This window comes from Mastigoproctus giganteus, chromosome 6 (assembly GCF_048544385.1).
Source record: "Mastigoproctus giganteus isolate SK-2022 chromosome 6, ASM4854438v1, whole genome shotgun sequence".
NCBI lineage: Eukaryota > Metazoa > Arthropoda > Arachnida > Uropygi > Thelyphonidae > Mastigoproctus > Mastigoproctus giganteus.
Window position 1 is genome coordinate 19,947,005 of NC_143580.1, and position 13,962 is coordinate 19,960,966.

At 39.0% G+C, this 13,962-nt stretch overlaps 2 protein-coding genes across 4 annotated transcripts in view; one reads left to right on the forward strand and one right to left on the reverse strand.

The window, feature by feature from the left end:
- LOC150084040 (protein zer-1 homolog) overlaps positions 1–13,962 on the reverse strand; it is a 127,913-nt gene that overhangs the window by 95,233 nt on the left and 18,718 nt on the right. The window contains exon 1 of one of the 3 annotated variants that reach the window (XM_090375870.1): positions 7,437–7,515. The exons of the other annotated variants lie outside the window; for them this stretch is intronic. The gene's annotated coding sequence lies outside the window, so the exon portion shown is untranslated. Of the gene's footprint in view, positions 1–7,436; positions 7,516–13,962 lie in introns of those variants that run through there. 3 annotated transcript variants of the gene reach the window in all.
- On the forward strand, positions 12,015–12,659 carry LOC150084041 (protein CFDP2-like). The gene has a single exon (XM_090375783.1). It carries the CDS (start codon positions 12,015–12,017, stop codon positions 12,657–12,659), a length of 645 nt encoding a protein of 214 aa, XP_090231909.1.

Consider the following 13,962-nt stretch of genomic DNA (forward strand, 5'->3'; position numbering starts at 1 on the left):
ACAGTAATCACAGTATGCTACTGCAACACGATCTAGACAAATTAAGCAGATGAGCTGAGAAGCTGCAATTGAAGTTTAATATTGACAAATGCAAGGTACTTCATATGGGGAGTAATCTCAGATTAACATACCAGCTATGTGATACAAAACTCAGGGCAGTGGAGAATGAAAGGACCTGGGGTAATTGTGTAGTTAAATATGAAGTTCTCTGAGCTGTGCAGACAGGCTGCCATGGAATTTTGTCAATGATATACACAAATTTTCCCAGCAGGGATAAGGAGATGATTATTTCATTGTATAAGGGAATGGTAAGGAAATGTCTTGAGTACTGCATACAGATCTGGGAGCCTTATTTTAGAAATGTAGATCTGTTGAAAAAGGTGCAGAGAAGAGCAACAAGTTTGGTGAGGGCAGCAAAAGGGTGGTCTTACCAGGAAAGGCTTCAGTTTTGCAAAATGCATCATCTGGAGACACGGCACCTGAGAGGTGTTTAAAGCCTTGAATGAATTAAGTAAGTTCAATGCTGATGAAATCATTCCTCTTGAACAAACTACATGAGGGGGCATGAATTCAGATTAAGAATGGATGATTCCAGGTCAGTTGTGTAGAAATTTGCCTTCAGTCAGAGGCTGGTAGTTTGAATAAATTCAAGGAACTAGATAAATTGGTAGAGAGGGATGGACAACTGAAATAGGAAGTGTTGGCTTTTTTTTTTTTTTTGGCTCATGCTGTATAAGTTTGCTTTCTTTCATCATTTGTCAATACTACTACTAATAATAATAATATCAGACAGCATTACTACAGCAGTAGGGTATTTGGGTTTCATGTGCTATATAAATAATTCAATTTTTTTTTTAACTACTGAGATTACATTTAGGATTAGCTTGTGATGATACCTTGGCTTGGGGGGTGGAGATAATTGCAGATAGCAGTTCTACAAATCAAGATACCGCATGTATTATGCATGGTATGTATGCACAACTGACTATAGCTGGACATAAGGCCACAGAAGATCAATTCACTTTTCTAAATATTTGCCGAATTGTGAAGTTTCTTGTCAAGCTAACCAACGTTTTGGATATATAACTCCATATTTTTTCTTTTCTGGAATTCTATTGTTTCTGACCATATTCTGATTGCTCAACTAATATTCTGAAAATGCAGGAAACATTTCATGAGCAGAACCTTTCTTCTAATTCAATTTGAAAAAAGATTTTTTTTTGCCCTGAATTTCTTAATATATCTGCATATATATATATATATTTTATAATAATATATTATTATATATCTTAATATATATATATATATATATATATATTCTACAATTATTTTTCCCTGGCATTGACTTCTGGAATATCCTATAGATCTTGTCAACTCTTGCCTCAAGGCAAGAGCTGACAAGATCTATAGGATATCACACAGTCCCACAAATGGCTTACATTTCCTCCATCTCCTAATCGTGGTGGGATAGTGGGCTTAATTTGGCTTTTGTTGATTACCAATACAAATGCCTTACATTTGCTTCAAATCTTAATCCTGGTAGGATAGTGGGCTTAAATTGCCCTTTCAAATAAAAGAGAAATTATTCAGGAAAACACAGAAACCAATTTAAAAGTGCAGTAATACTCTTTAGTCTGAGCCGAGTTTAATATGTTGAAGAACGTGAAGGTTAACATATTTGTCAAAAATTGAACTACAAACTGTTTAATTCCATTTTCTTGAACCTCCTTTTTTCCCCTAGATCTTAATGAACAGCTGCAGGTTTAAAGATGAAAATATGCCAAGCATTAAATCTGCCCACAAACCATCCCATAAATTGCTCTCTACCTAGTTTGGCTTCTTCAGTGTAAACAGATTTAGAAATAAAATTAACAGACTCTCCCTTTCAAATTCTCTTGGCCCTGATAAATATTTGAGTTCTACAATAAAATTTTCAAATGTATGCATCAACTCTATACTTTCTACCTTTAACTGTAGGACACAGTTACCTGAAAAAAAAAATTTTCTTCTTCTTCTTGGCTGATCTATTAGACTTTCCCATGGATAGCTGGCACCTCACATTCCTTATTGAAATTGATATCCACCTCACATTACTTTTTGAAATTATTATTTCATATCTCTTCTCCCTTCCCTCACTCAACATATTTTACCCCTGCTATACTTCATATTCATTATGAATAAAAAAGGAATCTTGACTCAGCCCATTCTTCTCAAAACACTATTTTCAGGCTCGGAAGCATTCAATCTCAAAGGATAATTACACTTAGGCTACATATAAATCAGTCAACAGATCATAATGAAGGTAGACATTTTTTCTTTTGACCTCCTAAAACACTTCAGTCGCATTTTGCACTTTATTTTTCTTTATTTCTCAATCACTTTCTCTTTCCTCAAGGAAAGTTCAAGTTTCTCAACAGTCTAACTGTAATATTTTTTTTTTTTTTTTAATGAAAACCCCAGACACGAGAGGTATTAGAACTTATAGTACTTAGTACCGTGCATGGGTTGGAGGTTGAGAAGATAAAAAAAGATATTTGTTGACATTAGACTAACTTCTGCAGAGTGTAATTTTCAGGAAGTACATATGAAGGAAGGAAGGTTGTTCCACAAAACAGCAGTTGAATGAATAAATGAGGAAGATGAAAAGTTGGTTCTGTGAGTTTGAAGTTGGATAGTAAATGGATGTTGGCTGATGGCGGCATGTGTTTGGACTGTTTTGAAAGAGAGACCGGGAATTATAGAAACCAATTCAGAAGAACAGGGCCATTGGAAAGATATTTCCATGAAAAGGCATTCGGCAGAAACAGAATGTCTATGAGTCAGAGAATGGAGAGACTCTGTTAGAGATGAGTCATTAATTAACCTAACTGCACTCTTCTGAATGGAATATAGAAGCCTGAGAGTTTTTGGGGGTACTGCCCCAGATATGGGAACAATATTCCATGGTAGGGTAGATTGGCAATTTGTACAGAGTGAACAGCTGTTTAGAAGAAAAGTACTGCCAAGAGCAAAAGAGAAAAACCAAGTTTTTTTAGATGCAGAAGAAGCAATATTTGTAATGTGCTTGTGCCAAGAGGGATTAGAAGTCAGGGTAATCCCCAAAAGAGATATATCATCTTGCCTAGAAATCGGAGTATCACCAAAGATAAGCATAGGAGCTGAAGAATCCTTTTTTGTGAGATATAAGACAGGACTGAGTTTTAGAAGGACTGAAATCAACTAAGTTGTCATTGCCTCACTGGAGAATTACCTGGAGATCAGCATTTAAGCAATTGGTAGCAGATATTCGAGAAGTTGAAGCTGATTGAGCATGGGCGAGGTTTCTCAAACTGGAAAGTGAAATGCAATGTGCTATCATCAGCAAAACTATGAATAGGATTTCTGGTCAATGGAAGAAGGTCATTAATATACAAGAGGAAAAAAGTGGGGGAAAGAACTGTAGCTTGTGGGACACCTGCATTGGTAGAGAAGTTAGAAGACAGAGAGCCATCTACCATCACCCTCAGTGAGCAGTCAGAGAGAAAACTGGATAACCAACTACAAAAAACATTTGGCAACCCATAAGATGGAAGCTTGTTTAGAAGACTTTTAGGCCAAACACAATCGAAAGCCTTTGAGAAGTCAAGAGCAACTGCTTGTATTTCACTGAACTTTTCCATTGAAATTGTCCATAAATGGGGAAACATAAGCCAGAATATCACAAGTGGACTGAAAAGGACAGAATCCATACTGGCGATTGTTGATCAGACAGAAGGTTTCTAGATAGTTTTAAGAGCAAAACTATGAATAGGATTTCTGGTCAATGGAAGAAGATCATTAATATACAAAAGGAAAAGAACTGAAGCTTGTGGGACACCTGCATTGGTAGAGAAGTTAAAAAACAGAGAGCCATCTACCATCACCCTCAGTGAGTGGTTTGTTGGCGGGAAACCATAGATGGAAGCTTGTTTAGAAGACCTTTATGCCAAACACGACTGTAAGCCTTTGAGATGTCAAGAGCAACTGCTTGTGTTTCACTGAATTTTTTCCATTGAATTTGTTCATAAATGGATAACCCAAGCCGAAATATCACCAGTGGACCGAAACTGATGGAATCCATCTGGTGATAGTTGATCAGACGGAAGGTTTCTAGATAGTTTAAGAGTTGGCAGTTAACTGATTTCTTCATTACTTTGGAAACAATAGAAGTAACTGCAATGGAACTGTAACTGGATGGTAGGGATTTGTCACCCTTTTTAGGAACTGGTTGGATATGAGCAAACTTCCAAGCAGAAGAAAAAACATCTTTGGAATAAGAAAGTGAAAAAGGCAGCAAAGAACAGGAATAAGTTCAGGAGCACAAGTTTGGAGAACAAATGGAGAAATACCATGAGGACCTAAAGCTTCATTAGCATGAAGATTCATAAAAATCCTTCTGACATCCTTTTTTACAGAAGACCACAGGAGGCACTGAATGGAGTGTGCTAGGAATAGTGGGAGGCATTTTACCAAGATCATTAATACACAAGTTTGAAGAAAAATGGGATGCTAGCAGGTCAGCTTTATCCTTGGCTGAAGTGACAATAGAACCATCTGGTTTTGACAGAGGTCAAGCAGAGATGGGCAAAAGTTGTGGTCAACAGAACTTTGGCAAGAGACCAGAATGCTTGGTTACCATTAGGGCAAGAAGCAAGTTTTCTACTCTTAGCCTGTTCAAAATCTAGTATGAACGGATTAATAACTGCTTTACAATTGTTGCAAGCTCTGGTGTAGGCAAAAAATTAAACTGAAGAATTGAAAACAAGCCAATTACAATAAGCAACATTCTTCTCTTGAGCAGCTTTGGCACATTTACTGGAAAACCAAGGTTTGGATAAAGGACAAGATTTTAAGGTGCAGTGTGAAATAAATGGTTCTATTGCTACACAAATAATTTCACTGACACGATCTGAGCAAATGCTGACATCAGAAGTTTTGAAACAGTAATCCGACCAATGAAAAGAAGAAAAGAAATCTCGCAGGCCATCCCATTTTGCATTGTTGTAATGCCAAACAACACAAGGTTGGGAATAACCATGAGATAAAGGTTCCATTGGAGAACAGACAATTACCAAGTTGTGATCTGAGGTGCCTAAAGGACTACTTACTTCAACCATGTACTCAGAAGGGTTGTTTATGAGAAAAAGATCAAGTGTGTTGGCTGTATGGTTAGAATTGTCTGGTATTCTGGTAAGTAAATGAACAATCTGTGTGATGTCATTAGTAATTGCAAAAGCCTCAGCATATTGACCAGCTGGGTCTGTGTGACTATAAAACAGAAGCCAGCTGGAGCTGTGAACATTTAAATCACCAAGGAAAATTACCTCACTTTTAGGAAAGCTGGATGGGAGAAAGTCAAGTTGCAAAGAGAGGAAATCAAAGAGTTCAAGTGATTAGTGGAATTGAGAGAACGGTAGAGACAACAGATGAATTTGACACGAGGTAGAAAGATTTTAAGCCAGAGAAGATTGAAAAAGAGGAGATTCCAAATTATCAAGTCTCTGGCAGGGAATATCAGAACGGATATATGCACAAGCACCAACTTTGAGACAAAAGGAATCATACAGAGAATAATTTGGGCAACTAAGATGAGCAGTGGTTGAATCCACTAATAACTGAGATTCTGTCAGAAAAAGTACATGGGGTTTGGCAGACTGCAAGTGGAAATGGACATCATTGAGATTAGAACTGAGACAGTATATTTGTGAAATGAACTAGAAAATGTTCGGGAGATTTAGATCTTTTCGCAGAAAAGTTTTCTCTATTAATTTGACAATTCATGGTGTATTCAATGGTAAGAAAAAGTTGGGGGGGGGGGACAACATGCTATATGAAGTGATGAAATTTTTGGATATGTCGTACACATGGTAAGAATATACCCAGATCCTTGACACAACGTGGCCTCGACAATGCCCTCCCATGCACACACACTACTTGGACTCCCTCCAGTGACTATCTGGCAGAGTAGAGGCAGCAAGGTTATACACTAGCTGATCCGGAAGCCTCCTAGAGAGTTACCAATAGGTTTGGTCTGGTGTACAACTAGCAGCCTGTCTGCACACACGTTTTTACAGCTGTTCCCTCAAAATGTAAGGAAGTTTGGATCTCGCCATGGTGTTCATCATAACCTCAAAAGTCATCAATCACTGCATGATGGAAAAGATGGGAGAGGGTTGACTGGAACTTAGCTCTGGAGACTAAACATGAGTTTCACCACTCCAAGCCTCCAATAAACAAAATGGTGGTATTGCACTGGTTGATGAGAGAGTCATCTACCACTTAGTATTGCCCTGTAACACAGAGGGGTGGCAGTCTTCCATGTGGTGTGGGCACCACACCTCGACCCCTGCTTACGTTGGTTCACACATGGGTGGTCACCCAAAGTGTGCTTGCGCATGAGGTTATACCCAGGATTACTAACACTCCCACCATTGTGAAGGTGCAAGCACAGGATTTGGCTGTCACAGACCGCCTGAACTTCTCCAAAATTGGGTCCACTTGACTTGACTGTCACCCGAATATCAGTTCCATCAGTGTTTTAGACTCCCAAGTAGCAAGTACAGCTTTGTCTGTCATATCTGAGAGAATGTCTGCGACAGCCTCAAAGACCATTCGAAGGGATAGGTCATCAATTTAGGAATTTTTTTTAAATCAAAGAATATCCCTAAATCCATGTTAATATCTAAGAAAAAAGAACTCCACTCCAAATTTCTCCTTTTCATCCAAAATCAACTGATTCAGTTAGTTTATGATATCATCAAATGGATTTAGGAATATTCTTTGATTTAAAATTCCTGTCATATTTAACACCAATCAGTTAAAAATTAAATACTAAAAGGAGTGTGGTGGATTCCAGGGCAGTAGGCAGAGGGTTGTGATTAAGGGTTACTCTTCAGATGATTTAATGTTAGAAGTGGGGTTACCAAGGATCAGTTCTGGAGCCCTGTTGTTTCTGATTTTCATAAGATCAACAAAGGAATAGAGGCCATATCAAAATTGCAGATGATGTAAACATTGGAAAAGTGGTTAATGATCAGCACCAAGAAACACTCATTCAGAATGACTTGAATAGACTTCAAGGATGGCCAGAAAAGTGGCAGCCATGTTTTAAAACAGCAATGTAAGCTCTTACACACGGGAAATAACAACCCCAAATTAACTTACTCCTGGTGGGATTGAATTAAGAATGACAGGGGAAGAAAGGTATTTGAGATTTACAATATGGTTGGACATGAAGTTCTCTGAGCAGTGTAAACCAATGGTGTCCTACTGATGATTAAACATTTGCTTGCAGAGACAGTCATAATCCCGCTGTATAAGGCAATTGCAAGACCAAATTTGGAATACTGTGTTCAAATATGGAGATCTTGTGTAAAAAAAGGGAACTCCTTTAAAGGGTTCAAAGATAGGAAACCTACTTGGTGAGATCTGCAAATGGGCACCCATAAGTGGAAAAGCTTTGAATTTGTGGGCCACAGAGCTTGGCACCTGATTTAGGTCTATAAGACACAGGGGAGACAGCAAAATGAATGAAAACAAAATTAACTGTTATAAATGATTCTAGAACTATAAACCATAAATAAAAATTTGAGAGTAATAAAATTATACAATTGTAAGAAGTTTTCTTTTAGCCAATGTATTGTTAATTGGAATAAATTACCTCTGAGGCAGGCCACCATGATCAGTGTTCTGCCAAGGGCAGGTCCAAGAAAAGTTCAACCATTTGGAGAGGTACGGCATTAAGGGTAAGTTACTACAATGGATAAGGAGATGGTTGAGTGGGAGACAACAGAGAGTGGTAATCAATGGACACTGCTCCTCATGGATTAATGTTATTAGTGGAGTTCCCCAGGGTTTGGTATTGGGCCCATTGTTGTTTTATATATTTATCAATGATAGTGATGGAGGTATATCAGATTTATTGTCCAAGTTTGCAGGTGATAGAAAGGTTGGCTGTTAACGACAGTAAAGACAGTATGCTACTCCAACTGGATCTAGATAAGTTGGGCAAATGGGCTGAGAAGTGGCAACTAAAGTTTAACATTGACAAATGCAAAGTACTGCATATGGGTAGCAATAACCGAAGAGAAACGTACCAACTGTGTGGTACTACACTCAGGGAAGTGGAAAGTGAAAAAGACCTGGGGGTAATTGTGCAGTCAAATATGAAGTTTGCTGAGCAGTGCAGACGGGCTGCCAGGGCAGTCATGGAGTCTTGTCAATGATATATAGGAATATTTCTAGCAGGGACAGGGAGGTGATTATCCCATTATACAAGGCAATGGTCAGGCCAAACCTAGAGTATTGTGTATAGGTCTGGAAGCCTCATTTTAGGAAGGGATGTAGAGTTGCTAGAACGAATACAAAGAAGGGCAACAAGGTTGGTTAAGGGAACAAAGGGTGCTCTTACCAAGAAAGGCTTAAGTTCTGCAAACTGCAGCACCTGGAGAGTAGGCACACCTGCTGCAAGGTAATCTGATTGAGGTGTATAAGGCCTTGAATGGGTTGAGCAAGCTAAATGCCAATGGGATTCTTCCTCTTGCTCAGATTAAGATCCTGAGGGGGCACAGATTCAAATTGAGGAAAAACAGTTTTAGAACAGATGTACAGAAATTTGCCTTTAGCCAGCCGGTAGCTGATTGCTGGAACAGACTTCCATCTTTTGTTGTGGAAGTTGATAGCCTAAATAAATTTAAGGCTGAACTGGAGAGGTATTTCGAATGAATGGAGGGGGTGAAATGGGAGGGTTTTTTTTTTTTTTGGCTGATGTTGCATAAGCTTGCTTTCTTGCATCGTATGCCTCTACTAATGCTAATTTCTCTACATTATTATTAGCCATATGGTGCAAGGAAGCCCGAGGCTTATGCTGCACCAGCGAAAAAAAAATTTCTGAACTACCCAGAGAGAGAAATAAAAGGGATTCACCAAGGAAGAGAAGAATGATGATATCCAGCTCAGGACCTTGGGTGTGCCAAGCCCATACTCACAAGATGTGAGCCCCTGGGTATAATATCTCCCTATCTTTAGCCTTCCTCCTCACCTACCCATATTTACCATCCTCTCAGAATTCATCAATCACAGTTTTCCTCTCTCTCTCTCTCTCTCTCTCTCTCTCTCTCTCTGGGCACCTTCCACTGAACTTTTCTTCCATCATATCTTTCATCAATTTCTCTCACCTTACAATACAGGTCCAATCCGATTATCTCTCTTGTCAAAAGCACCTCATTTCTCCCTCTTTCAACCCATCTTATCTTTTCCATCCTCTTCCATACCCAAATCTCAAAGCTTTCCAATCTTCTAATAGTTTCATTTAAATGTCCATGTCTCTGCTCTATAAAGTAGCACACCAATTTTTTCCTTACACTGATTCCTAATATCTCACATAATTCAGCATGCTCAATCCATTCTAAACCCTAAAAATCTCGATCAGAACACCTCGCAAGTTCCTAGTCTCAAGACGTTGCAATATACAGAATTGAAACCTGTCTTGATAAGAAAATTCTTTCATTCCCCTTCACCAATCTCGTTGTCCTTCTCAGCACCTGTTCCAGCAAATCCTTCCTAAAATGAGTCCTCCAGACCTGTATGCACTAATCAAGATGTGGCCTAACCATTGACTTATACAATGGGACCATCATCTCCTTATCCCTGCTAGCAAAGTTTCTCTATATCATTGACAAAATCATATGACCTGTCCTGGCAGCCTGTCTGCTTTGCTCAGAGAACTTCATATCTGACTTCACAATTATATCCAGGCCTTCTAATTTTTCACTACCCTGAGTGCAGTACCACACAGTTGGTAAGTTAATATAAAATTACTGCTACCCATTTGCAGTATCTTGCATTACAAGATCTAATTTGTTTAGATCTTCTTACAGCAGTTTACCCTGATTACTGTTATTAACCACCCTGCCAAACTGTATCATCTGCAAACTTAGATATTAAGCCTGATATATGCCTTCAATATTATTAATAAATACTGAAAACAACAATGGGCTCAGCACTGAACCCTGGGAGACTCCACTAAAAACATTAGTCCATATAAAGCATTGTCCATTAATAACCAACCTCTCTCTTATTCCACTCAATCATTCCTTTACCAGAGCAGTAATGAACCCTTAATGCCACACTGCTGCAATTTCTACAGCTGTCTTTTATGGTCAACAGTATGAAGAGCTTTCTTGAAATCCAAGTATATGATATCAATATTATTTATTGCATACAGTTCCTTTGTAACTGCATTATAAAATCCAATCAGACTGAGCAGACATGATCGCCCCTTAACAAATCCATGCTCTTACTTCAGTATAAGTTCATTCCTGTCTAAATGATCATCCCTGTTCATTCCTGTCTAGATGGGAAAGTAATGAAGTCTCTTTAACCAGACACTTCATTACTTTCCCTGGAACGGAAGTTCAGTTAACAGGTCTGTAATTACTTGTGTCACCTTTTGATCCTCCTTTTTTGTATTGAGGATACATTTGCACAGCTCCTGAATCCAAAGATGCTCTTGCAATTATGGCTAAGAGTTTGCTTACCTCCTCTGCTGCTTTCCTTAATATAATTGGACAGATCCCATCCACTCCAGGCACCTTTTCTATGTTGAGCTTCAACAATTTCTCTTCCACTTTCCTCTCAGTTATCACAAAATCATTTAGCTCTCTGTTAGATTCTAATGAACTTCTAGAATGTCCCTCAATAAAGAACTCTTCATGCATGAGTGTAAAGGCAAACTACCTATTCATGTCAGTAATCTGGTCAGGATCAATAAGAATTAAACCACCATTGTCAAGTGCACTAATGTGATTAAATCCCTTCCTTCTACTTTTAACATAATTAAAGTGTTTTTTGCATTTCTCAGCATTCTTTTCCAGAGACTTCTCATAATTTGTTTTAATTTGCTTAACCTCCTTTGTGACTTGATTACAGACTAGTTTATACAGTGTATCTACCATAGGCTTCTATAACTCCACATAATTAATATGCAACCCATGCATTTTTCTCAGCCACACCTCTCATCAGTTTACCTGACAGCCATTTAGGTCTGAAATGGTATTTCTTAGTTGGTATGAAAAGTCCAGTAGTTTCTACGATTACTTCCCGAATGCTTCCCCATTTAGCATTTGCTGCTGGCAACATCATCAGACAGTCCACAGCAAAGATAAAAACTGTCTGAGACCTCTGCCGTCACCCTTACAGAAGCAAAAGCCCTTCCCTTTACAGTAGTAAAGGGAAGAGCTTTAAGTTCCACACCAGTACAATAAGATCACTGCTCAGAGGTCCTTTACTTGCAGGTTCTTAATGCATGAAGAGTCACTGCTGATAATCAGATCAAGGGTATTGCTTCTTTAACATGGAGCTGTAGAAAACCTTCATCCAATAAATTCACAAGATTCTTGCTAGTGTGTGAGTGACCAACCCACAAGTTCCAGTCAATATCTCCCTTTATGAGACATTCTGATTTACTGGCCCACTATTTCTCTGTACAGTTGTTTGTTGTACTCATCAGAGTCATTAGGCCCACAACACACTCCTATTTTCAATTTTGTTTTTTTTTTTTGTTCTTATTGTCACACCATTTGGGGCGGGCCTCAGCCACCAGATGGGTTGAAGGTGGCAGATAGCGAATGGCCCATAGTATGTGAGTTAGCTGCAAATAACCAATAAGCAATCCCGGAACGAGTCGGCAGAGATAACAGAGTATGGAGGGATGAACTGTGGCAGGTTCATTCCAATTTAAATGCCACAAGAACTCAATGAAATCTATGTGTCAAGGCAAGGAAAAGCTGCCTTATAAGCGTTGCCAACTTGATGGCCAGTATGATCTGTTGGATCAGCAAAGGCTAGGGGAAAGTAACCACGATATCAAATCCCTGGTCCCTCAGGTTGAGGCGTCAGGCCAGCACCCCAGCACTTGGAAAGACACTTTACCACTAAAAATACCATTATTGCAAAGAAGCCAGATGGACTAAAAGGAAAACAACTTAGCCCTAGAGATGGACTACCTACGTCGGAGTGCTAGGGTTTCTAGGCTAGAGACTTGTGAGAAAAAGGACTATTTGTATTGGTACATGGAACGTTCATGGAAGCTTACACAAGAGATAGTTACAGAATCAAAAGAGATGCACCTTGATATTCTTGTCGTGATCGAAAGAAAGAAAAAGGAAAAAGGGAATGAACAGATTGGAGAATATGCTCATTACTGGAGTGGGGTTGAAAAATCAGAAAGAGCTAAAGCAGGTGTTGGTGTTCTAGTGGGTAAGAGACTAGAAGGATTTGTTAAGGGCTATGATCAAATTAATGAAAGATGCATTAAAGTTATTTTCAACATACACAGCCAGGAAATGATTATGTTGGGTGTATATGCACCTGTCGATGATGCACCTGATGCTGAAAAGGATAAGTTCTACCATATGCTTTATGAACAAATGGATTTGGTTAAAAAGAACCAACAAATAGTTTTGACAGGAGATCTAAATGGACAGATTGGATCAAAAAGGAATGACTATGTAGTGGGTCGCTTTGGAGAAGAGACTGTGAATGACAACAATAAGAGACTTATCGGTTTCTGTAAACAGTACTACCTGAAAATTCTTAACACCTTTTTTCAACACAAAAACATCCACATAGATATGAAGTGAGATGACCTAAAATTATATATGAATGGATACCACAAGGAAATAGAAGGCGAGTACGTCCTAGAAAAACATGGAAAGAAGGTGCACTATCAGCCATGAGAAAGAGAAATTTGAAAGCTGAAGATGTTGAAAAAAAGCCATGAAGTAGGGTTGAATTTGAAAGTGTCTGCAATTCTGCCCAGACACGATAGGAGGGAGTATATGATGAGAGCCTTGTCGATCAATTCGGCCCTGGAAAGATTGTGCAAGGCTCAAGGGGTAGAATTTTTCTCTGCCTAGTCTGTACTTGTTAACAGGAGAGATTGCTTCTACAGGGATGGGATACACTTAAATAGAAAGGGTGCAAGAATATTTGCTGATGCTATCGAGGCAGTGTTAGGTGGGTCGGAAAACTGCTAGCTTGGGGGGAGACAAAGACTAATAGATTAACAGTAGCCACTGGCAGAGGTGAAAGAGATTCTTGCACTGCTTCTATTGGAATGAGCAGAAGCCTGAAAAACAAGATGCAGGATATTTCAGAGACTGCTGGAAGTCATTGCGGTACAAGTAAACACATGAGTTGTGTTAGGGTAGCTAAGAATAGAAACAGGTGCATGTATACTTGCGTGTACACCAATGCTAGGAGTTTAGTAAATAAATTTGATGAATTTGAGGTATTGCTCAAAACATCAAAGGCAGATATTGTTGGGATATCAGAGACGTGGTGTCACACAGATATAAGGAATGCACAACTGGAATTTGGGGAGTACAACGTCTACAGAAAGGATACACAGGATAGGAAGGGAGGAGGGGTTATGCTATTAGTTAAGAAACACATAAAATCCAAGGAAGTGAAGCCAGTGGACATCGATGGACAGGGCAGTGTCGAGTCAGTTTGGTGTGACATAAGCATAGGTAAATCAAAATTGAGAGTAGGAGTGTGCTATAGGCCTAATGACTCTGATGAGTATAATAAGATACTGTACAGGGAAATAGAATGGGCCAGTAAATCAGAGAGAGTCTTATAATGGGGGACTTTAATTTCCCAGATATTGACTGGAATTTGTGGGTTGGTCACTCACACACTACCAAGGCTTTTGTGGATTTATTGGATGATTGTTTTCTACACCAGCATGTTCGAGAGGCAACTAGAGGGAGTAATACTCTTGATCTGATTATCAGTAGTGATTCTTCATGCATTAACAATCTGCAGATAAAGGAACCACTAGGTGGCAGTGATCACAGTGTGTTGAAGTGGGATTTACTCAAGGAGGTAACTACCATCAGAGGTAAAGGGAAGGGTTTTTGCTTTCGTAAAGGCGACTAT

Coding starts and splice junctions, on each gene's coding strand:
- LOC150084041 (XM_090375783.1), top strand. CDS start 12,015: ATGGACTACCTACGTCGGAGTGCTAGGGTTTCTAGGCTAGAGACTTGT.